The sequence below is a fragment of the Argopecten irradians genome, chromosome 7, assembly GCF_041381155.1.
Source record: "Argopecten irradians isolate NY chromosome 7, Ai_NY, whole genome shotgun sequence".
NCBI lineage: Eukaryota > Metazoa > Mollusca > Bivalvia > Pectinida > Pectinidae > Argopecten > Argopecten irradians.
The window spans coordinates 18,400,629-18,427,316 of record NC_091140.1 but is presented as its reverse complement, the minus strand read 5'-3'; the positions used below and the strand labels follow the sequence as shown (position 1 = coordinate 18,427,316).

Below are 26,688 nucleotides of genomic sequence, written 5' to 3'. Positions count from 1 at the left end.
CCTTACTGCTAACAAACAAACAAAATCTTATCATCTTGGCCAGGCCACTGAGCCACAGAAAATCTATTTTCAATGACACAAGAACACAATTTATTATAATCACATTGTATAATTTATCTCTGCAACAGCTTATATAGTGTTTTAGTACCTTATAGCTTTTCCATGACAACTGTTTTTAGATGTGCTATATACTATGGTAACTCATATGATTCTATTGTGTGTATCTATGAATCACTTCCTCTGAAATTTATGTTCTTGTTTTTCATTAGCTGCAAAGTTTAATTGCATGAGAAAAACAACTTTATTTAAAGTGCCCAGTAAACAGCTGGAAATGTACATAATTTATAAACATTGCAAATTTTGACACTTTGCAGTGACATGCCTGATAATGATAAAGCTAAAAAGTTATAGCCGTTTATAGCCATATATCTGTATTGGCATATTACAGATTTATCTGCCCTTTCAGTTAGGTATTGATTGTGACGTCATGTATTTGTGAGCGTAACTTCACATTCTCCAGAGAAAACAACATGAATTGCGCTCACAAAATAATGACATAACAATCAATACCTACCCTCAAGGGAGCTAACTCTGTCATATACGAAGACAGAATACCCTAATTGTCAATACACTTAGTCACTTACTAGATTACCAACTACATGATTCAGCCTATTGTTAGGTTTTGTCTCACTGACTTAAGTCAGTATTCTGTCAGCAATATCAGTACAGTGGGTAATTACCTGATGGTGAGTTGATCGACTTGCGGTGTGAGTTGGTAGTCGGGGTTGCGGCTGGAGTAGGTGGTTCTAATATGTCTCTATATTTTGACACCATCAGTACCGATGTAAAATAGACAATAGCCAAGGCGAGGAACTGTGCCTGTTTTGTTTCCTCGACGTCACGGTATACTACAGCTCGCAGACGATTTATGTCCATATCCTGAAGTAGCTTCTCATAGTCCTTAATAGGTGACGTCTGCTCATTCAAGTTTTCAACAATATTCTGAAATCAAAGGTCAGATGGTAACATTCCATATTTATAAGAGACACAAAAATTATCACTTTTTTGGCAATTTTTGTTTTTAATTTGCTATACTTCTGATTAGTGAGTTTGTAGTCTACTCTCTTTAGTGTTTAAAAACAGTATTTTTATAATCCATCTTATTACAAATAAGTGTAACTTGATCATGAAACATGAGAATTAAAATCCTACTCTTTTAATCAAATAAATGAATCCAAAAGTATTTCTTTCAATCTTTGCCAAATTTTATCCTGGATTCCAACGTACACTAGATATTTCAGATCCTTGCACAACCCCAGACAGCTGGAGTATAGCGATCCTAACAGACACAAGGGTAATTTGTGCGATAATGCAATAGTCTGAATTTAAGTTTGACCTATACTCAAATGGACCTGTAATAATTATGGCCTTAGATCAACTTACCCGCTCTGTGGGGTGAGAAGCCATGATCAATGACTGAATCGGGTCCACACCGTTCATGTTACGTGAACTGCGACTACTAGAGCTTGTTGGACTGCCTGGCGGGGAGTGGGGCCGGTTACGATGGCGACATTCTAGGCAGTTCCTCACTGACGACGTACATACTAAAATAGAAATTTAGCTTAGTAATGCTCAAAGATATATCAATAGCTAGGGTTAGAACATGTTTATGTTTTGGGAGGCTGTTGTATAAGAAAATAAGTAAAAAGTCAGATTAATAAAATGATTAATTAAAATTTACCTTTGTGGCATTTTAAATATTCTAAAATTAGATAACATAAGCTTCACTAAAATGTTTACATCTGATATTTTACTGCCAAAGTTGACATAGCATCAAATTAACTGTATGAAGAATTACCAAGACGTAAGCATTGTCTAAGTATTCCACCGGACGGCATATTTTTCTCCTGTTCCAGCTCGGCAAAATTAGTAGAACTGGCGAACACTAAGACATCCATCATATTCATGATCCGTTGTAGGATAGACACTGCCTGTTCTATACTGAGGCCTTGTGTGGGCTCCAATATCTCCATCTCACCCTGAATATATACACAGAACATTTATAATGGTGGGGTCAATTTGTTTTCAGATACAACATAAGGTAAGGAAGAGGATTAAGCTTCTTAATTTAGTTTGTGTTTTTATTTAACATATTTAACATTCTTCTTCAAAGCAACATGGTCATAAACCTATGGTCATTACCTGACCCACATGGTATAAATCTTGAAACACATATTTTTTGTTTGGTTATATGTTATCAACACAGATCTTTGTAGCCAAACAAATAAAAGATTTTAAGTCCTGTCTCCCTATCATCACTTTTACTGATAAGAATGATACAGAATGTTTAGTGGTAGTGTACACAGAAGACCATTAAACTTACGTTTGGAGAGGTGGCCGCGGCTAACAGGGCAAGTAAGCCTCCACAGGAAGTGATGAGATTATCGGCGAGCTGTGAAATCATGTGTGTGACGTTGACAACGTAAACATGGTTGTCTCCAGAGTTCACAAAGTCTATCACTGTCTTTGTACTGTGGCTGTAAAGAATGGTGATACTCTTTTAATCTACAGATATATATTGGTCAGTAATCATCAAAGACAATGCTATATTAACATTCAAAATTACAACTAGAAAAAGATTGTAAAATAATTGTAAGACATAAATGTTTGCTACCATAAACAATCGAGACAGGACTCGAAGGGACAGACATGTGAACCCCCTTCCTCCCATTCAATGTCATGGCAGGGCAAAATATAAAGAGACCTGTTTATCAAAATACCCTGTACAATTAATGATTCTTAAAAATTAGGTAACAAATATTACTGTGAGTTTCTTCAGGCTTTAATTGTTTTTCAATTGGCAAATCTAAAGTATAAGATATGAACTAAAAATATGTTAATTGTATCATCCATTATCAGCAGACTAAAAATAATAAGCATCTGCTTATTATAAATCTTTCACCTGAAATACTAAACCATATTATCCACAACCTGTTCTCAACCTCAGCATAAACAGATTGCTACTGGTCTTACCTTTTCCAAACCTGAAGATCAGTTTCTACAGAGAACAGGAGATCAGAAAGAAGTTTCTGGTGCAGTCCTGACCACCTGAACTCAGGAATCCTGAAGGGTGGGGCCCGGGGACCAGGACTAAACACATGTCGGTTACCATGGGATTCCATGCTGCCTCTGAAGGACTGAGCCCTAGATGGGTTTCTCCTCACTCCAGTATTAGTTATCTCCCTTGGTATCTCACTCTTTTTCTCTTCCTGAGTCTCATCTGATTTGTGACTAGCTGCAGCATCTCCTTCTGCAGTCTCCTTCTTGTCTGATTCTCTCCCATCATCCTGTGTATTTTCTGCAGCCTTCCCATCATCCTTTGTATCTTCTGATGCCTTCCCATCAGCTTCTGACTTCTCATCCTTCTTTTCTTCATTCTCCTTTTGATCGTCAACCTCACCATTTTGTAATGATTTAGGTTCTGGTTTTGTTTCATCACTAGTTGAATTTTCAACTTCTTTTATCCGGACAGAGCTTTTGATTGATTCTTGCTGATCCTGAAGGGTGGAGTCAGATATTCCAGAGATGGTACTGATTGGGTAATTCTGTCTCTCCTGTGGATCAACATCGTCCACTCGCTGTTGGTCATACTGTCTGTACATCTTAGACATGTGAATTTTAAAATCTTCATATGCAACCTGAAAATGTCAAATTAAGCTTGTAACAGATATGTTGGTAACATGTGCTAAAGACAACATCCTTTCTATATTTTTTGAAGAGATAACTTTTTGTAAGCATGTAACAGACAAAGCTATACTATTTTCTTCTCCATTTTGTACGCTCAGGTCACATTAAATGACCACAGCACAAACATATCATTTAAATCTCTTATCAATATATTTAATGACACAATTTCTATGGAAATTGCCTCAATAAAGATTATTTCTTGTATAATGATGAAGTCTACAAGTAGATCAAATCAATAATAGATTCGGCTGACACCCCGATTTACATACCTCATGACCTCGTTATCATGTAAACTTGTTGTCGTACATTTTTTTATCTTCAGTTTTATTTCTCGGACAATTCAAGTGCTGAAGGATGTAGTCATCATACTCACTTTAGAATGTAGTATGGCTAGTGTGTCAATCCACACTCTCCAGCCACCGTACTCATATTTGATGGCGTGGTGCAGCAGCATCCGGAACAAAGCCATGACCATGTCTGTGACTTTCTTCTCCTCGTCGTTCCGAGAGTAGATATAGGACAAAGAGAATAGCCAGTCCTGCCATACTGACATTTGTAGGACAGTCCTATAGGACAAAGATATCACAATGTTAGTCATTTAAAACCAAGACCACTCAATCTTGTTTCTGAATAACCTAACGATGACGGAAAGGCAAACTGGTTAAATGAAATTCTTTGGCGGCCAAATGTTTATACATATGGTTCAAGACCCAGTTTGTTTTGTGGCGTTACAATAGAATAGATTATTTAATCACTGGAGAAAACCCTCTGAAATACCTCAATACATAGCCTACCTATCTTGAATACATAGAAACAGTGGCTACCTATCCCAGTAATTAATTGACTTCTAATTATTAGGCATCGTTTTGCTCAAAACTAAAATTTCTCAAATTAAACTAGGACTTGGACTAAATACAAACACATATTATTATTCTACTTTACCTTCTATTCTCCCGATTGTTGTTACACAGAATTGTCAGATCTGATAGAAATGTCTTTTTGACCTCTGCAACCTCTGCCGTAGGTTTAGATTGGCGAATCATGGTGGCTACCACCTTCAGTATTGCTGGAACAAAGAAATTGAAAATACATCTTAAATTATAAAATTGTAAGAGAAGTCTTTTATTCAGCATTTGCACTTCCATGTGTTTCCCAGTACAAGTTAACGCCAAATTTTCCAGAAAAAACCATGTGGGTTTTAAGCAATCAATGTTGCAATTGGTATGTATACCTACCCGACAAGGGCAGATAACTCTGTAATGTGCAAAAATGAAATCCAAATGGGTTACAAGAAAACTTGAGTTACAGATCAAAATCAAAAACAAGATTGTTTTATCTCATTGTATATTCTCTTAATTCCAGTGCTGATGAACACTTACCTGAATTTTCTATCCTGAAGTAAGACTCTGGCTCCACATGCTTCTCCATTACACTATCCCCTGACAAACGCTCCGTCAGCAACTAACAACAGATAGGCAAAATGTTATAATGAGTATAATAGGTATTCTTGTTGGATATACAGAATAATACAACTGACACGCGTCTCCTTACTGTTACCATAGAATTTGGAGAAGAGTGATTTCAAATGGATGCATGGACATGACTAATGCTATACATGTCATAATTCACTGAATTAGAAGTGAAACAGACAATTCTACAGACAGAGACAGAGTGATAGACAACAAAACATAATCCATGGAAATTGAAAATACTTCTTAAATTGTACAGAAGAAAGTAGGAAAATCGGCAATGGGAAATAAATTTCAGACATGCTTGTAAAAGGAAACAGATGTACTTACTTCAAACAAAACATTATACACTGGCAGTGTGATGCTCTGTTCATTCAGCATCAGTCGTTCTCCGATCAGAGAGAAGAGGTTGTGAGGGCCCATACAGTCAGCTTTTCTCCTGTAAACACAGATATGTCAGATGGCTATTAGGACCACAATTTAGGATATAAGGCTACATATATATCACTGTTTCACTAATTAATAGCATGAAGCATCAAACACAAAACCAGAAAGACATGTTTGGCAGGTCTTGTTTAGGTGATATTGTACAAACAAAAGAGATATTGTATTGAAATGAATATTCTGGTTAAAACACTAATCATGGTATTAAGTGAAGGTGAAAAAGATGTTTGCTGTAGTTCAAAATGTAATGATGACATTTCTATTTTTTTTATATATTTGTTTGATTTTTATGTGTCTGTGATTTTTTTTATATGTTTGTGTTGGTTATGTTTTATGAATTAAGGAATAGTCATGCATGTTAAAAGACAAAGAAAATATTTTCAAGTTTTTCAGGTGTAATTGTTATTGTTATGTTATTGTATTGTAATTTAATGAAAGAGAATATTGGTTTGTAATATATGTAAAAGAGAGGCAGAAATATAGAATGGCAAAAGACCAAAGCAAGAAAATACTACGTATTAAGATGAGGAAATAAAGATTAGGAATGAGGATGTACAGAAAAAGAAAAAATAGAAAAAGATGAAGAAAAAAGAGGAGGAGGAAAGACAGGGAAATATGAAGAAAAAATTGGAGATGATGGCAGACAGAGACAGTTAAAGTGATGTGGTGTAATGTAAATGTGGCCATACTGTTTGTTTACATGTTTTTCTAGTTTTTGGTAATGCCGTGACATAAGTCCTGATCTGTAATAACAACAACACATATTTACATCGTCACAAGATAAATGATATTGTCAACATATTCAATCATGATTTCTGTTTTTATTGTCTTTGTATTACATTTAATTCAAAAACAAAGAAGAGCATGACAAAATCCTGTAAACAAATCAATAGATCTCACTTGACAACAAGGGGACACAACTCTGTATATTGCAGAACTACAGAAGTATCTTGAGGGTGTGAAACTTCTCTATGAAAGCAGCTATTAATGTTTATATCAAGTAAAGGTAGATGTATTTGTGAATCTCATAAGATGACATAAGCTTGAAGGTAGTTAAGTTTTGTGGTACTGTTTTGGTATATTATCAACATGTTCTGCTTGTATTTATCTCATGCCATACCTAAAGAAGTTCGTACTTACTTGTGTGTAGCTCTCATCAGGAAAAAGCCAAGAAGTTTGAGGGCCTGAATTTGTAATGGTTCAGAGTTTGAAGCCAGCAGCTTAAAAACAGTTCTGAAATAAACAAATATATTTTAATACATGTATATTCAACACTATAACTAAATTAACTAAATGCACAATATCAAAATTTTCTCACTAAGCATAAGATATTTATGTCCGATTAGATTAGATTTCCTAATGGCCTTGTATAACATTGTTGTATCTAAATCTTCAGATCTGATAAATGTAAGATATAAGTGTAACAGCCTATGCTTTCACTCCATAATTTTATTGTGTGGTATAAGACATCCTGCAATGTTTACCAGCTTTTAGTTGTTATATATAATTTTATGTTATCCAATGTTACGAATTGTTGAGAATGTTTGTTTTATGTTCCTACAACACTTACCTGATACCGTTTTTCTTGTCAAAGGATGGCACCATAGAGGCAGGATGTTCTGCCATCAGTGATACGGTCAGTTGGAGCACGTCCATAAGGTTATCATCCTACAGGTGTAAAAAGTCTAATTATATCACATGCTGTCCAGGTAAACAAAGACTATCAGCATAGCATTTGGTTCTTGCATTTTGCTTGTAGATAATTACATATCTCCCCTGTGTTTGTTTTTCAGAAACTGACATAATTTTTCACATGCAAATTAATGACATAAAAATCCATACGTTCCTAAAACAACAACTAACTATACAATATGCAAAGTCACAATAGTGCAACCATTAAAAGTCTATATCTTTCATTTATCAACTGTTTCCTGAAGGCCAGTTAAAAATGTATTATCTATTCAGAAATCAAATGAAAATCATCAAAGAAATCCCAGAAATTCTATGAATACTTTTGTTGATTTTTATTTCTGATTTTGTCGCTTTTTGCTTTGTTCTTTTCTCTGTATTTTTTTTCTCCATTCAATTTTTAGTTTAACTACTCAATATTAGAGAGGACAAGTGCCATAGAGACCGCCTAAAAATTAACTCCATATCTTATTGGGAAAAGTTTGTTTGTACCTCGTGAAGTGTTGACAGGTAGTTGAGGATACTCTGTAGCTCGTCCTCCTGGACACCCTGTCCCTTCAGTAACAGTTGTTTGATGTACAGCAGCATAAAGGAGCGCAGCTTAATGATCTCATCATAGGTAGGTCGGGGGCCATCTGTAACAGGTAATTCAGTATATTCAGCATACAGTTAAACTTCCATGGGACCTTAGTAAAACTACAAGTTATTCAAGTTAAGCATACTTGAATATATAGTTTAAAATTTGGCCCAGGCTGAAATTTTTTTGAGTTATATAAGTTTAATCTAAGGTATCTGTCAGTGGACTATTTTGAATTGCTATGGTTGCCATTATAGTCTATATTAAAACACATTTTCACAAGGGTGACACAAATCAATGAGAACTGCAATGGTTCATTGTGTTATTGTAAGTTCCTTGTCATACCATTTAATCTTTGTACGTTACAGAGTAACCTCCCTTGTGTGTAGGTATCCATAGTGATGTCATTATATTGTGAGTGAAACATTTTCTATGAAAAGTATTATATTACAGTCGCAAACACATGACCTCACAACCAACACCTACCCACAAGGGTAGATAAATCTGTTATATGCAAATGCAGAATACTTTCCACTTTACTTTTGTAAAGACAGATGATACACTGTACACATTTGACCACTGACCTGTGCCCTTAGGTGTGATGCCGCTCCGATCCTTGGGGTTGACCACCCAGTAGTAAAACTTGAGTGTGTGCATGGTCTGTAGGACTGCACTCACACGTCGAATGTTATTGTAAATCTGAGCATTACTGATGAAATCTGTCGCCAAGTAACAGTAGAGTTTGGTCTGTACCTGTACAAATGTTCAAAAGATAAGTAACATTTAATACATATTGATTAATCCTCTTTCATTTATTTTTTCTTTTCTATCTATTTTTTCTAAAGATCATCTTTTGACCTTGTTTAATTGTTTATGGCTTTTAGATTAATTTGATTTAATATTAAAATTAATCCTGATATTTCTGTATGAGAATTTTGCAATTTTGGATGTTTAATTATTTGCTTAATGGGTGATATTTGTGATTTTCCCCTTTTCGCCCCTGCTCCATTAATACAACAGGATACACATATGGAGCATTTTTGCATCCAAATTGTCTTTGTATCAACCTCAATAAGAACACATGCCATAAATCAAAGCTTTTAGTCTATATGTTGTTAACTTACCTCTACAGAGGCGTGTATCCACAGCGCTGGGTTAAACAGTATGTGGTCAAATAGATGTTTGAGTAGCATACTGCCAGTGGGCAGATCTACAAGGTATTGTGTGAGGGCGAGGAAGGTCTCGAGAACAGCAGGTGTCACATGCATCCGAGAAGCCTGCATAGAGTCACAATAAATGCTTTACTAATACTGTTATGAAGACATATTGAGTTATTTTATGTAACAGTAGTGGTCTGTTTAGCTTAAGTATTTTTTGGAAAATAAAGGAAGCTGGTTGCTTGGTTGAAAAAAAATAATTATTGTAAAAATCTTGTGTAAAATTTAAGACTACTTATCATGGCACAAAAATATTGGACATTCTCTTCAAGCATTATAAGTGTTATTTTCACATTAATTTCTAATTTCCTTATAAAACATTACATTCTTTATATACTTTTCATGGTAAGCACATGCTAGAACTACTATTATTGCTACCATCAGTATTGTGAGTTATATAAATACTGTACCTTCTCGAGGAGATAACCTATGACCAGGAAGCCCTTGTTCTGTAACATCTGTTGTTGTATGGTCACCGAACTCTCCAACAGGTTCAGCAAAATACTCATCAGGTTCGCACTATAGATAAACACAAGTAATGTTAAGTCAAATTCTCGTTAGCTAAGTTTGTAATGCAACAAAACAAAGGTATTGAAAACAGCTTGTGTCTTCCATACTTGTTAAACTGTAACCTTAGGTCATGTTTTAATGACCAAAAATAACCTGACTTAGAGCATGTGGAACCTGTTCTAATTATACAATATGGTTCCCTTCTATCAAGGAGATAAAAAATTAATTCTACTATACTTGCACGAAGTGCTTTGATATTTGATTTTTGAAAAAGATTTTAGATATTTACAAATTCAACTTGCAAAGTTTCAAAAATTACCATAATTTACCAAAGCCTGTAAGTAATTTTATCTCTTATATAATTACCATATAGTATGATCCACAGCTGATTTTTCACCCTTATCTACAGGGAAGTCTAATTGTCCAAATAATGGGAAAAACACCTACAAGAAAAAAGTATGTGTAAACAGATATTATTACAAAAGATATATGGTGTGTAATAATACATATCAAAGCTTCTGAACATTCCCTTAGATTTGTACTGCCCTGGGGTTAAGAGATTCCTTAAAAAGCTGTTTTAATATTTGATTTTATGAATTTAAATACAAATTAATGTAATTTTTTTTAAAATTGATCAACTCTGACGAGGTGTTAAATACAGTTCTTACCTGTACACCACCGAGGGAATGGAGCGTGCTGTGGATGGACTGGGTAATCACAGCTTTCACATCCTAAAACAATACATGGGTAGCATACTCAAAGCTTAAGTGATAATTGTGCATTGAAATACATGATAACATTCCTTGTACGATGTGTCCTATTATGATGATGTCAAGAATTTTTATTTACTCTATACAATATGAAGTAACAGGTATCAGTAGTAAAGTTAACCTAAACACTTCCAACAAATCATATACAGTAGTTTTAACTCAATTTAATTTACCAACCAACAAAAGATTTTTTCCTTAGTGCAGGAGAAATTTCACATTAGAAATACAGATGCTTTACATTATACATGGTTATCAGTTGTTTTTTGAGAAAATAAAATAACACACCAATATTTGTTTCCAAGGATAGATAACTCTAACAAAACAAAAAACTTTCTGGTGTTGATGATATAGACTAACCTGTGACATGAGGGCGTGCTGTACGTGTACGAAGAAGGAGGGGTTGCCCTTGGGAGAGGATTCCAGACACAGCTGACTATCACAGGCCATCGGGTTGTACATAAACATGATACTGTTGGTAAGTTTGCCATCGTACACCAGCTACAAAGGAGATAGAAACTTCATTATGGAAGGCATTCATCAGGTCATAGAAACAAGAGCTGTTAGGGAAGTCACCAACATAGATATGGGCGTGATTCCATAAGAAAACCCTCGGTTCAAGTGACAAGCTTAAAATTACAGCAATCTAAAGATAGTGATTTCAGTTTGTTTTAAGACATCTATCATGTTACTTACAAAATAAATAATCTTTAGAGAATCATATAATTACAAATTAACAGGAAGCTTTAATTCAAAGATGTCCATATCATTCATAAACCTACCTTTTTGTTAATATTAGTTCCAGTCAATCCACTCTCATTCTCAAATCTAAACTGACCCTGTAAAACAAAACATACCAATATTGTATTTCATAGTTTTGTGATTGGCAGAAATTAGTAATAATGTGAAATTACTTTTCAATGAATGTGGAGGTAGAACGAACCTCAACTCCAAACAAATCTGGAGAAAAGGTTCAACAACCTCAATACTGCATGATATTTACAGTACCAGAACCAGTAAGATGAAGAATAATTTAGGTTATTCATAGCTACATTTGTACTAACCTTGTAGTTTGGCCCTAACTGGTAGATGGCTCCAATCTGTTGGGGAGACAGGGACTCACTAAACAGGTACACACTGGACATCTGACCGCAGAACATGTGGTCAGCTTCGACCTCTCTGAACTGGCTCCTAGGAAACACTTGTCAAATGGCTGAAAAGACAAGTTCAACATGTGTTCAAGTCAATGTGATAACATAACATGAGCTTTTTGGGCCAGAGTTTTTCACTTTCATATTTGTTTGGGCTAACTGTGTTTCCTTTGCAAAATACCACAGAACGCTACTACTGCAGAAAATCACATGAAGTCATTATTTTGATTCCATAAAACAAGTACTTACTGTGATGAGAGAATACTTACATCACTGGTGTTGACAAGCCAAGACATCTCTGTATGGGAGACAAGTTTGCCATCAACGTAACATCGTAGTTCTGACTTACTCCAACGATTGTATACATACACCAGTGTCACCATGTACCACTGTGGAGGCAAGGGAGATAACTATGTTATATATATATATATATATTATTATAGATCTACGATGTAAATTAAAGATGTCGATCAAATTGCTTGCCTCTCTGGGATAAAACTTTGACCCTTTCTTTAACAAAATAAAAAGTCTTTTCTAATTTTAAATCAAGTTTTCCTTTAGGTTGTTATGGTAACTGACCTTTCGTGGTTGGAACTCGTGTTTGACACAGTGCTGGAAACCCTTTCCTTTGACTTTCATGGCGGTCAACACCAGAGAGTTTCCAAGGAAGTTGGCTGAGTATCCAACGCCTTTATTGGTTCTAAAGCTGGAAGGAGTTAAATATTTTAAACTGAGTACCATGCTTGACTTGCATAAAAAAATCTAAAAGATAAGGAATAAAATGTATCATAAAATGTTTTGTTTGTCTAAAAGAATTGAGAGATCTCAGTCTTCAAGAAATTTTATACAAGTGGATCTGGGTCTGCTATAGCCTGCACAGTAGAAATATACAATACTACACTCTCACCAGTAGAGGTATGGGCGCTCCCTCTCTACTGTAACTCCGGTGACTGGGTCGAGTCGTAACCAACACGAGAATGTCCAACCATTTTGGTACGGCCATGTTTTAATTGGGGGCAGACTAATGTGCTAAAAAGACATAAAGAAATCATATTAATTTTGAAATGTATGTCATTAACATTGCAAAAGAATAACACGTACGCTGATTTGGGCAAAATACAGTTCTACAAGTGTGAGGTTTAGCAATATGAGCTTCTAGTTCTCTAGCTTGCCAATTTATGTATACAAAAAAGAAGTCTGGAATTGAGATGAAATTTCAAATCAAAATTGAAACTTACAGATCCTATTTTACCAGGGAAGCTGAAGAACTCATCCGGGCCGTCCCGTCGGGGCATCAGGTTTAGGACAGACAATAGCTTCACTGAATGTTGAGGCTAAACAAAACACCAGTATAAATTAACATAGATCTATTACAATTGGAAATGAATAGGACATATTTTGTAACTTTGTAATGAATAGAACATTTTTTGTAACTTTAACAGTACATCTTGTAATGTAAACTTTTAAAGTAATTACTACCAATCATTACTTTGCTTATTTTTCGTTTTGTCTCAGCAAATAGTCAGTCTTTTGACAGGATTTTTAAAAATCTTTTATGTCACTTAATTATTTGAATTTAACCTTTTTAAAGAAAATATATCTTTAAGAAACATATAATGATTTGTATTTCCTATAAAACTGATTGATGATTTTGAGCTTAATAACGAACACAGCCATATGAAGTGTTGAGGTTACTATGGATACTGACCCACTTGCCATCTGTGGCCTTGAGTAGACTGAAAAGCATCTTTAGTTCTCTGACTGTGATACTGTAGGTAGCTAGAACTCCCAGCATTTCTACCATTAAATCTGAAATATCATACATCCAAATATCATTAAATATCAAACATCCAAATATCATGAAATATCAAACATCCAAATATCAAACATCAAAATGTCATGAAAAAGATGCCTTATGAAAAAGTCTTAAACCCTATGGTATTGTCAAAAGTTAGAACAAATAAAAGCTTCAATGAAAGACCCAATGGCAATGTGATGTTAGTCCAAATGTCTAGAATAATTTTTGACAAATGACAAACAAAATTAATAATATCAAGATTCAATTTCAATGGCACAATAATCCTGTTTGATTTATACAAATAAAAGCCATACATTTTTAAAAATCTTAATCTAAAAGAGATCAGTAGGCTTTAAAAAATTCATTGTATTACTTAGGGCTGAAAGAAATTATTTTATTATTTCATAAAATCAAATTAAAGGAATGTGCCAATCATAAGACCATATTCTAGATAGACTACTGATTTTCTGACAAATAAAATGATAAAATAGGACAGGACAGGATAGGATGTCCTTTAGCTTGACGGACATGACGCTGTCAGAAAGACATAAGCAACATATGTACAACACACCCCCTTCCTACCTCAATTGGTGGGGGCAAAAATGATCCCTCTTGATCTACATTAACTTATTCATCCCTAAAAACACATTTAGACTCTTCTAAATCAATGACTAAAAAAGTCCATTGTGAAATCACAGGGTGAATGAGTATATCAAAATGTAAATTTTTGATAGGAGAGCAAGTCGATCCCTCATGTTGAAACATTTCTCTCTACTGAAGAGAAGTATCAAGAAGATACTACACAAATATGAATGTATAATATTTACGACGTTAAAACAAGATTGGTCCTTTGAGAAAAGTGTGGATGATTTCAACAATTATAAAGGCCTACAGTAACCTCAAGTCACCTATAATTAATAGTCAGTAATGGTTTCTGTATGAGAAGAATGAATGAATCACCTTGTATAATTAGCTCTCATTTTAATATGTCTATAGGGAATTCTTTCCTTAGATAAAACTAATGTCTTAACAGAAAAGACTTTAATAGAATAAAGCAATAGAAAGAAAATTTAAAAAAAAAATTGCATTATTTTGTACCATGGTACTGTAACGTAAATGTTCTAATTGAACAAAATTTAATTTCTTTTTTTACAGAAGTTGATGGATGTGTGTAATGAGTACGAATAGGGATGGGGTGTTTTTTTAGTTTAATACTATATATGTGCATGATAAGAAACTGTGACAATAAATTACAAACATTTCACTTTCAAAAGCCTTATAGTGTTTCTCAAATTCACCAAAGTCACGCTCTGAAGTGATTACATTTCACTTCCTCTTGGTCCTTAGAGTACACTACAGATTTACCACTCCACATTAGGAGCATAAGGCATGATATATGACTTTAACGAAGATAATAAGATCAAATGATTTGCTATTGAGAGATTAAAATATATTTATTCCATAAAATAAATATGGTATGCAAGTAAAGTTATTGGCAATATGAAAACAAATCATTTGAACAAAATATGAATAATTAGGAATATTTACAATATGGATAGGGTTTCAAATACCTACCCCCCTTTAATTCAGATCTGTATAAAGATGAGGGTCATTAAGTTATTCATCTTCAGATCAAATGTAGTTTATCAGTACAGATATCACATGTTTTTGCCAGAAAAACCTGGGTTTTCAAGGATCACTTATCAGTACTTGTACATTATATTATGTCAAGACTACTTAACTAGACAAGAGGGGTCAACTTTGTTTTACAAGGATCACTACATGTAGCTACTTGTACATTATATAATGTCAGACTTCATTAACTAGACTTAGGGGTTCACCTGGGTTTTACAAGGATCACTACATGTAGCTACTTGTACATTATATAATGTCAGACTTCATTAACTAGACTTAGGGGTCCACCTGGGTTTTACAAGGATCACTACATGTAGCTACTTGTACATTATATAATGTCAGACTTCATTAACTAGACTTAGGGGTCCACCTGGGTTTTACAAGGATCACTACATGTAGCTACTTGTACATTGTATAATGTCAGACTTCATTAACTAGACTTAGGGGTCCACCTGGGTTTTACAAAGGATCACTACATGTAGCTACTTGTACATTGTATAATGTCAGACTTCATTAACTAGACTTAGGGGTCCACCTGGGTTTTACAAGGATCACTACATGTAGCTACTTGTACATTATATAATGTCAGACTTCATTAACTAGACTTAGGGGTCCACCTGGGTTTTACAAGGATCACTACATGTAGCTACTTGTACATTATATAATGTCAGACTTCATTAACTAGACTTAGGGGTCCACCTGGGTTTTACAAGGATCACTACATGTAGCTACTTTTACATTATATAATGTCAGACTATATTAACTTCATTAACTAGACTTAGGGGTCCACCTGGGTTTTACAAGGATCACTACATGTAGCTACTTGTACATTATATAATGTCAGACTTCATTAACTAGACTTAGGGGTCCACCTGGGTTTTACAAAGATCACTACATGTAGCTACTTGTACATTATATAATGTCAGACTTCATTAACTAGACTTAGGGGTCCACCTGGGTTTTACAAGGATCACTACATGTAGCTACTTGTACATTATATAATGTCAGACTACATTAACTAGACTTAGGGGTCCACCTGGGTTTTACAAGGATCACTACATGTAGCTACTTGTACATTATATAATGTCAGACTATATTAACTAGACTTAGGGGTTCACCTGGGTTTTACAAGGATCACTACATGTAGCTACTTGTACATTATATAATGTCAGACTTCATTAACTAGACTTAGGGGTCCACCTGGGTTTTACAAGGATCACTACATGTAGCTACTTGTACATTGTATAATGTCAGACTTCATTAACTAGACTTAGAGCAGATAACTTTGTTTTACAAGGATCACTACATGTAGCTACTTGTACATTATATAATGTCAGACTTCATTAACTAGACTTAGGGGTCCACCTGGGTTTTACAAGGATCACTACATGTAGCTACTTGTACATTATATAATGTCAGACTTCATTAACTAGACTTAGGGGTCCACCTGGGTTTTACAAAGATCACTACATGTAGCTACTTGTACATTATATAATGTCAGACTTCATTAACTAGACTTAGGGGTCCACCTGGGTTTTACAAGGATCACTACATGTAGCTACTTGTACATTATATAATGTCAGACTTCATTAACTAGACTTAGGGGTCCACCTGGGTTTTACAAAGATCACTACATGTAGCTACTTGTACATTATATAATGTCAGACTACATTAACTAGACTTAGGGGTCCACCTGGGTTTTACAAGGATTACTACATGTAGCTACTTGTACATTATATAATGTCAGACTTCATTAACTAGACTTAGGGGTCCACCTGGGTTTTACAAGGATCACTACATGTAGCTACTTGTACATTATATAATGTCAGACTTCATTAACTAGACTTAGGGGTCCACCTGGGTTTTACAAGGATCACTACATGTAGCTACTTGTACATTTATATAATGTCAGACTTCATTAACTAGACTTAGGGGTCCACCTGGGTTTTACAAAATCACTACATGTAGCTACTTGTACATTATATAATGTCAGACTTCATTAACTAGACTTAGGGGTCCACCTGGGTTTTACAAAGATCACTACATGTAGCTACTTGTACATTATATAATGTCAGACTTCATTAACTAGACTTAGGGGTCCACCTGGGTTTTACAAAGATCACTACATGTAGCTACTTGTACATTATATAATGTCAGACTTCATTAACTAGACTTAGGGGTCCACCTGGGTTTTAACAAAATCACTACATGTAGCTACTTGTACATTATATAATGTCAGACTTCATTAACTAGACTTAGGGGTCCACCTGGGTTTTACAAAGATCACTACATGTAGCTACTTGTACATTATATAATGTCAGACTTCATTAACTAGACTTAGGGGTCCACCTGGGTTTTACAAAGATCACTACATGTAGCTACTTGTACATTATATAATGTCAGACTTCATTAACTAGACTTAGGGGTCCACCTGGGTTTTACAAAGGATCACTACATGTAGCTACTTGTACATTATATAATGTCAGACTTCATTAACTAGACTTAGGGGTCCACCTGGGTTTTACAAGGATCACTACATGTAGCTACTTGTACATTATATAATGTCAGACTTCATTAACTAGACTTAGGGGTCCACCTGGGTTTTACAAAGATCACTACATGTAGCTACTTGTACATTATATAATGTCAGACTACATTAACTAGACTTAGGGGTCCACCTGGGTTTTACAAGGATCACTACATGTAGCTACTTGTACATTATATAATGTCAGACTTCATTAACTAGACTTAGGGGTCCACCTGGGTTTTACAAGGATCACTACATGTAGCTACTTGTACATTATATAATGTCAGACTTCATTAACTAGACTTAGGGGTCCACCTGGGTTTTACAAGGATCACTACATGTAGCTACTTGTACATTATATAATGTCAGACTTCATTAACTAGACTTAGGGGTCCACCTGGGTTTTACAAAGATCACTACATGTAGCTACTTGTACATTATATAATGTCAGACTTCATTAACTAGACTTAGGGGTCCACCTGGGTTTTACAAGGATCACTACATGTAGCTACTTGTACATTATATAATGTCAGACTTCATTAACTAGACTTAGGGGTCCACCTGGGTTTTACAAAGATCACTACATGTAGCTACTTGTACATTATATAATGTCAGACTTCATTAACTAGACTTAGGGGTTCACCTGGGTTTTACAAGGATCACTACATGTAGCTACTTGTACATTATATAATGTCAGACTTCATTAACTAGACTTAGGGGTCCACCTGGGTTTTACAAGGATCACTACATGTAGCTACTTGTACATTGTATAATGTCAGACTTCATTAACTAGACTTAGGGGTCCACCTGGGTTTTACAAGGATCACTACAAGTAGCTACTTGTACATTATATAATGTCAGACTTCATTAACTAGACTTAGGGGTCCACCTGGGTTTTACAAGGATCACTACAAGTAGCTACTTGTACATTATATAATGTCAGACTTCATTAACTAGACTTAGGGGTCCACCTGGGTTTTACAAAGATCACTTACCGGCTATAACATCTTCTGTGTCCTTCAATAGGTTGAGGGCATGTTCTATCAAACCAACTTCTGTACACGCCTGTAGATTCCGACGACTCTTCTTCAAAATGGCTGTAAAAACACTCCATATTTCTGCCTGTAACACACATATTGAAAGCTCGTTTTGAAAACAGGACCTACATAAATATTTTTATTATCAATTTCTATATGTCTGAGAAAGGAAAAGGAATTCTACTTTCGTAAAACAGAGATATTTTTTTCAAAACAAGCTAATGTCTGGCTTCCAAAAAAACATGAACCACAAACATGTTATTTTATTTATACTCAAAGCATCAAAAGTTGTCTTTATGATTTAATGGAAATGGAACACAATACTGTGGATATATAATCGTGAAAGTGTAATTTCATGATTTGCATATTATAAGGTAAATATTTCGCTATTTTTTCCCCCAATAAATACATCTGTTAACTTTTTCAACATAGTTCCATATTTACACCCAATATTATGCAAGAAAAATATTAACACTTAAAATAATGTACACCTCCGTGCCATATGCTTAAGTCTTCCCCTCACGTAAAATTCTACATTAATAGTATGGAAATTGGCATATATAAATCAGTAAAGGCCATCATCTTCATCATCATCTATATCATTTAACCTTCTCATAAACCATGGACAAGATCATCAATTTTACATTTGTTTTACATTTTTATTCAAATCTCAACCATAAACAATCCATTTGCTGCATTATAATGTAGAAGCTTTTGAGATAACCAATTCCAATCGCATTAACACCTCGTTAAAGCATTTTACTACTGGTTCACATGTTAAAAGTTCAACATGTCACAATGCTGGTCACTGGAGAAAAATAATCACATCAACAGATGCAGCTGGAGAGAATCGTCAATAAATTCAGAAATAGTAGTAAAATGGTGACTCATGTTCCACCAGCCGTTTACGGGTCAAATCCCGCTGACCTTTTGATTTTTGTATCAATCTCAGCTCTGCATGCCTGTAGTATTTATATGCAGTGTCAGAGGGCCCTTGTTAATGTGGTGTATTGATTTTTTCATTTTTCTCACTAATTTTTATGGCCACAATTTGCAGCTTCAGCAAAAGCATTTCATGCTCGGCATGCAACTATGGCATCTATGTATATAGACGATATTGATCTATAAAAAATAGGAAAATAAAGAAAAAGAAATTCAATTAAACCGTTGCAGTTCAAATAAAAATTCAAAAACTCTTTTCATAGTTAACTCTGGTAAAGCAACCTCATTAAAAAGCAAAATGTAGTTAATCATGCCAAAAGAACTGTCAAACCTCATTTGACAAAACTTTTCATTAAATGTAAACTTTATCTATTTGACATCAATTGTGAAGTTATATAACTTATACAAATTACCTTCGATGGCCAGGATAAGCGAAGAGTCTTATTTAAAGTAGGAGAGCCTGGAGAAAGCGAGTAACACACTCGATCGGGCAAGTGACCGCATACTTTTTCACACTCGTGCCAGGAATCGAACCTGGCCAACTAGGTGAAAGGCTAAACACTTCACCACTACACCACTCGACCACTGACCTCTATGATTTTTCAACAATTAACATGAACTCTGCAGATACAATTCAAGACTACAATAATTCAAGGTTTAACTATATATATCACTCTCTCGATTTGAAAAGGAAATGAACTTTGACCTGACCTTGAGTTGACCTTACCTGTAGTGTGATTGGACAGTTGGTAAGAAGGCGAAGTGTATGGAGGATATTCTGTGGCTCTTTGATGATAAAATTACTTTCAATGTCAAACTCTTCTCCAATCAGCTGAAACAAACAAAGGGAGATAATCAGATATAGCCGTACAATATAAAGGGACATAATCACAAATAGTTATACATTTTAAAGGGAAACAATCATAAATATATGTACAATATAATGGGAGATTACCAGATATAGCTGTAAAAATTAAAAAAGGAGATAATTAGATATAGCTAGAAGTCAAATATAAAAGGAGGATACATTGTAATGAGAAATAGCTGATACAAAATTGGGATATAAATATAATAAGAACACACAAGCGAGAGAATTTTTTGAAATGGAGTTATAACATACAAAGGGAGATAACTAGGAAAAGGATGGTCAAAATACACAGGGAGATAATAATAGTTGTTACATGATGAATCAAAAAAGATAATTTGTACCTAGCAAAGAGATAGCTATAACGGCACAAAAAAGAGTTCACTTTTTTTTTAAACAAAACGAGATTTCACAATTAGCTATTACATCATAAACAAAAAGATGATCATTTCTAGCTTTAATGGGAGCTTTGGTTTTGAGAAAAAGACCTTTTATCTTTTTCATTACTTGAAGAGCTGAAAAATAAATATATAATGTTTGTGTGTGCATTTTGAAGCTAAAACTTGCAATGAATTTTATTCAGTGTACTATACTGACAACTGAAAGAGTCAGAACAAAACTTTTGCATCCTTCTATTTGAAGGCCAACAAAGATAAAACTGTCTAATCGCTGCAGCAGTAGAAGTTGAGACCAAAACGCACTCAACAAATTCTACAGGATTTCACAATCAGATGTGTTAATGATAAATCTTTTTTTTATTTTTTAGAGTGTTGAACTGATTATCAAATAATCATTTTTACTGCACACTCTGACAGAGATTCGCATCACATAACTGTTGGTGATGAGTTTAAGAGAATTACCTGACAGAAAATTATCAAACCTAACACATCCTGCTCAGGAGATGACATGGAACCATTACATCAGCAAAACTAATGAGTTAACATAGTTAAAGACTGTTTTTGTTAGATTGATTTCATGTCGGATTTCAAATTTTGTGCAGCTGAAGAGAATTACACTGCGTCTCACAGCATCCTCACAGTAATTCAGTGTCTATTACAATTACACTACAACATCAGAACTCCCGAAAAAAGGACTTGGAAGCTTTACAGAACTTTCATAAAGTTCAAATGGAAACTAGCAGAGTTGTTGAGGATACCAGAAGATCCTAACAGGAATTATAGTCTACCAGCCACCACATTTTCTGAATACAGACTACTGATAGTGATTTCTTTGGGGTATTATAGTTCCAGCACATCTTCAATTTCCGCATTTTATGTCATTTGTAGCTCTAAAGTCCCAAAGGATCTTTCTGTATACAGATGAAACCTTCAGTTACATGGCTTGGTTAACAGTAGTCACCAAATTATCAGAATAGGTACATTCTTACAACTGTAAACCAACTTTGTTTTGCTGCAACCTAATTTCACACTTCAATAACAAACAACTTTGTCACAGCCAATTAAGGTTGCTAAGCCTGCTGTGTTTATATAATGCTCTTACATGTATTTGAACCATTTTTGCAGCAATTTATTTTCATGATTTAATTGCATGCAGAAATAAGTTGGTATACAATATATAGGTTATATATATCAGATTCAATTACCATGGTCATCTACTAAAGAGACTCAAGCATCACACATTTCTGTCTTCTTTCTTTAGCCAATTGGGTTTGGGTTTATTAGTTAAAAGTCCTATTAACAGCCAGGGTCATGTAAGGACATCCTAGGTTTATTGGTGGAGGAAAGCCAGAGTACCCAGGGAAAAACCACTGACCAACAGTCATTACCTGCTAACTGCCCCACATGGGATTCAAACTCGCAACCCAGAGGTGGAAGGTTTGTGGTAATATGTCGAGACATCTTAACCACTCGGCCACCGCGACCCCTAAGCCAATTGCATACATGTTTTTAATATATACATTTATTTTGAATTTGAGAATTTTATATTTCATTTCTTTTAAGTTTATATTGCTGTTTTTTGGGGTTTTTTTTTGTGTGGGGGCGGGGGGTTCGCATCAATATGTCATAAATGGCAGGTTTATACTGTGTTATGTCAACTGTCTACAGAAAAGCATCCAGGAAATTCATCTCAATCAAGGCTATTTGGTTTAGGTGTTATATAGATTAGGACTGAACAGCTCCTCAAGAGGAAACGGCCAGACTACCAGCTGTATAGGTTCAGTGATTGCCAGGCCTAACCCTTGGGTGTCAGGCGTCCCTGATCCGTCAATCAAATCCAACACTTTCTTGGCAATAGTTGACAAGAGTCAAGAAGATTTTGGGCTGGACGATTTCTCAGAGTGGTCAGGGTAATGTGGGACGATTCCTTATAGGTGGCGGTAAATAGGACAGATGATATAGAATGCTTGTTATATACTCCCTCTGGGGACTTAAAAAGGTCAGTGTTTGTTAGCCTTGGATTCAGACCCCTGATCAATATCATAATGACAAAACTCAGGAACACTCCTCTTCCAACACAAATTAGCTAGTGTTTACCCTTACACGGCCTCCTGTCGCCTTCAAATGCCAATAATGTGGATATTGATATCAGCGACCAGGTACAATCCATTTACAGAACTTCAAATTACATCAAGGTTTCTTAGCAGAAACAATTATATTAATGGTGCATTGAAATTGAGTTTTCAGGAGTTCTGCTTAGTGAGTCCAGGAAATTATGGCGTCAGGAATCCCTCAAATCGGCAAAGTAGTACCAAATTTATCGGAGGTCTGTTTTAATTTCATTGGAGCTTAGCTTTTAACCTTAGTGTTTGAGAACATATCCTGAAAAATGTAAATGCATGTGTCATACTCTTTGGTTTCAAATCATGAGATCAAGAGAGAAAGTTACATATCTATTTTCAATTAAGCTTCAAAATAGAATAACGCTATTACAGGGATGTATATGTATTGATATTACTTTTGCTAGGCTTAAAGGAATAATGAAATATTTACCACGGTTCCTATTGAGTTAGCAGCACACACTTCAGGAATTCGTATTATAACATCAATGGTTCTTGCAATGGTGACATTGTATGTTTTATTTCTTAGAACAGTTTTTTTTTCATAATGTAAAATCAATGAGTTCTGCAGTAGAACTACAAGTTTTACCTAATTCAGCAGTAGCAGAGTCAATACATAATCCCCATGTCCTACAGAAGTAAATTGTCAAATACATGAAGACTGATCAGCTGAACTTCACATCAACACACAGTGCTTGCTCACGGAAACCAAGTTAAAGTAGCTAAATCACATAACAGTGCTAGTTCACTAAAATACACTTCCAAATCTCCCAGTACTGATCTGATATTATAAGACTCTTTCATATGTAGATATGAAGGATAGGGATATTCTACATGAGGGTCACAAAATGTAGAAAAACCCGAGGCTTGCCGAGGGTTTTGCAACATTTTGTGATCCCGAGGGTAGAATATCCCTATCCTTCATATCCACTTATGAAAGAGTATTTTTCTTTCATACCTCGACGTTTTATTGCAATTTTACAACTATAATATCCCGCCATTTTGAAATAAATTCGAAGAAATCCGCGACAGGAAGTCAATTTTCCATACATGAAAGAAAAATTACGCGATATTTTCAACACAAATTCTGTTGTTTGCATCTTTTATAGTTAATCCAGTCATACTTGCGAAAAAAAATGTTAAAATTTTGCCGAGGAAAAAGAGATTTTGTTGATGCCGTGACGTCACGAGGCTTTATTGCATGGGTAGCCATGCAATACAACCTCAGGCGACATGAGTTTATTGCCCTAGACCAGCCAGTATTACACCCGTAGGTATGAAAGAAAAAAGAATTCCTCCTGTTTACATTAAAGTGCTTGCTTACTTTGCAACGCAAAATAGATATATAAGTACACTGACAAATACAAAATGCGGGACCCGATCCACATCCTATCCTATCACATTATTTTGTATTTGCATTTACATTTAGTTATCTGCCATTGATTATGACGTCATGTTTTTTAAAATGTAACATATACTTTCTGAGAAAACGACGTCATTTTGCCCATAAATTAATGATGTCAGAATCTGTAACTATATACAAGGGTGATAACTCTGTCACATACAAAGACAAAATAGTGCTATCTTACTGAATTATACAGCCAATGATATAGCAAAACCCCCATTCCCTGTAGTCATACCAATCATAGCGCTAGAAATCATGTCTATGACAGTCAACTGACAAGCCAATTCAGACACAAAATTAAGATATGTAAACATGTATAACAGACCTCCAATGCTCAAAATTTATCTATCTGCCCCTTATTCTCTCTTTGGGATGGAACAATGAAGACTACAATTGAAATATGGTATTGATTTTCCTTGAATTCATAACACCTACATAGTCCATCCATATGTATATATACATTCTCATAGCCATAATATAAAAGAGGATGAGCACTCTCATTATCAATTCCAATACCTGATGTATGTACTAACAGCGTCTCGACTGGAATATTTACATACATACGAGCACTAGCAGATTTCATTCTGCACCCAGTATATTTGCCGAAGGTCTTATCACTGATATATTTATTGAAATTGTCTACTCTTGTTCCAATACTTGTTAGATACCCATACTTTATGGTCTGTATATGTAAATGCCACTTAAGTCAGTCAAGGTTACGGAGGTTTGTTTGTGCTTGATGTCCAGTACACATTTATGGTCATTTTAGGACACTCAAGTTTTGGTTGAGTAGATGACCAGATCATCTTTACAACCTACCATTGTGGCGCCCAAATAAATGAAGTCGGTCATATTCATGTTATTTACCTTTTCTTTCGAGAAATAAACATACTGTTTTTTACCCAAAAAGCACTTCCATCCCTTTAAACACAACCCTCCCCCTTTTGAGAGACCTCAATTTTACTTTACTTGAATTATAAGCAGAATAAACTATGAAAACTGTGTAGATTTTTCCATTTGATTTCTTTTACAAATTTGTTTAAGGTTTACTTTGTACAATTATTTTGTAAAATTTTAAACCAAATTTGGTCCTTTTCAGTACCCCGTCATTTTTTTCCAATTTCAAGTGCCATACACAGGTGCTTATTGAGTCAATTAGGTTAATTGGTATAAATTTTCAGTCATTGGCAGTTACCAAAGTTAAAATTAGTGCTAAGAATAGTAAGAATTGAAGAGCTATTCATATTTGTCTTTTCAATTTTTTGTTTAGTAATCTCAAATGCTTCAAAAAGAAACCAGTCACTGATCAGACAATCATACACAAAATCACATGCAGTAACTATAGCTGTGAAAACAAGAATCTCATAACATTGATAACTTGCCAAAATGCAATATCCTTCACATGGTAATAAATTTGCTATCTACAATAACAGTGACCTTGACCTTTGACCTTCGAACATGAAAAGCAATCTGGTTATCACAGACAAAACCCCAAAGGAGAGGAAGGCCTGTACAAAGTCTGATTCTGGCTCAAGAGTTATTTCATAGAAACCTCTGGAGATGACACTGTTGATACCAAAATGGACAAAATGATAGCTCTATGTCAGACTGACATTAACAATGAAAAGGTACTACACAATGTATATAACTGAAAAGTATCAAATACAATCTACAAGCTGTTTAAAGTTGACATATCATGGCTTTTAAAGAAAGAAATTTCCCTCAAGCTTTGAGAAACTTGCCTGATAGTTTAATGCTTATTCTGGCATCAGAACATGTGTTTGGAGATATACAGTAAGCTCTCTATTGTCATTTTCGTAGTGAAATGAACTCTGTGGAAAGAATTAAGTGAACACCTTTCAAATTACCAGGACAAATGTGTGTAATGCAACTCCTTATTAGAGGACCTTTCACTACTAGAAAACCATTCAATGGTTCTTAAAGGAACACAGACAGTTCTTGCTAGAGGATGGAAGCTATATCTAGGTACCCATAATTGGGGACAGAATAGTTTTTTTAAGGAATTTTGATTCATAAATTTAAGACTGTACTAAAACGATGCATTGGAAACTAAAAAAAGAATTGAAATGCTTAGAAGCAAAATTGAGTATCTGAGAAAATCAAAATGTTTATTTAACTACTGACGGACTTATTTTTAAAGGTTGTCAAGAATTCTGTGGATCAAAAACAACTTTGATAAAAGATAGAAGACAGTGGAAATCAGAAAAGATCTGTGCATATATGTATATAGTAATAAGTAGGATCAAGATGAAATTCCAGTAGAGCTCGAGACCATCCCTACATCTATAGAGTTATATCTAGATCAATACATAAAAAGCGAGGGCCATGTGGTGTCCACTCAGACATTCTCAGGTCTGATAAATAAACAA

General features: G+C 34.8%; 1 protein-coding gene across 1 annotated transcript in view; it reads right to left on the bottom strand.

The window, feature by feature from the left end:
- LOC138327760 (neurobeachin-like) overlaps positions 1-26,688 on the bottom strand; it is a 294,526-nt gene that overhangs the window by 255,613 nt on the left and 12,225 nt on the right. Inside the window, 28 exon segments of the mRNA XM_069274103.1 lie at positions 741-1,002; positions 1,444-1,604; positions 1,859-2,039; positions 2,384-2,537; positions 3,034-3,698; positions 4,121-4,313; positions 4,690-4,813; positions 5,127-5,208; positions 5,547-5,655; positions 6,801-6,893; positions 7,231-7,328; positions 7,842-7,984; positions 8,511-8,679; positions 9,051-9,203; positions 9,554-9,662; positions 10,020-10,096; positions 10,322-10,384; positions 10,781-10,921; positions 11,203-11,259; positions 11,485-11,598; positions 11,601-11,633; positions 11,841-11,960; positions 12,151-12,277; positions 12,479-12,600; positions 12,810-12,905; positions 13,280-13,380; positions 18,527-18,653; positions 20,238-20,342. Of these exon segments, the coding sequence (XP_069130204.1) occupies positions 741-1,002; positions 1,444-1,604; positions 1,859-2,039; positions 2,384-2,537; positions 3,034-3,698; positions 4,121-4,313; positions 4,690-4,813; positions 5,127-5,208; positions 5,547-5,655; positions 6,801-6,893; positions 7,231-7,328; positions 7,842-7,984; positions 8,511-8,679; positions 9,051-9,203; positions 9,554-9,662; positions 10,020-10,096; positions 10,322-10,384; positions 10,781-10,921; positions 11,203-11,259; positions 11,485-11,598; positions 11,601-11,633; positions 11,841-11,960; positions 12,151-12,277; positions 12,479-12,600; positions 12,810-12,905; positions 13,280-13,380; positions 18,527-18,653; positions 20,238-20,342 (3,979 nt within the window).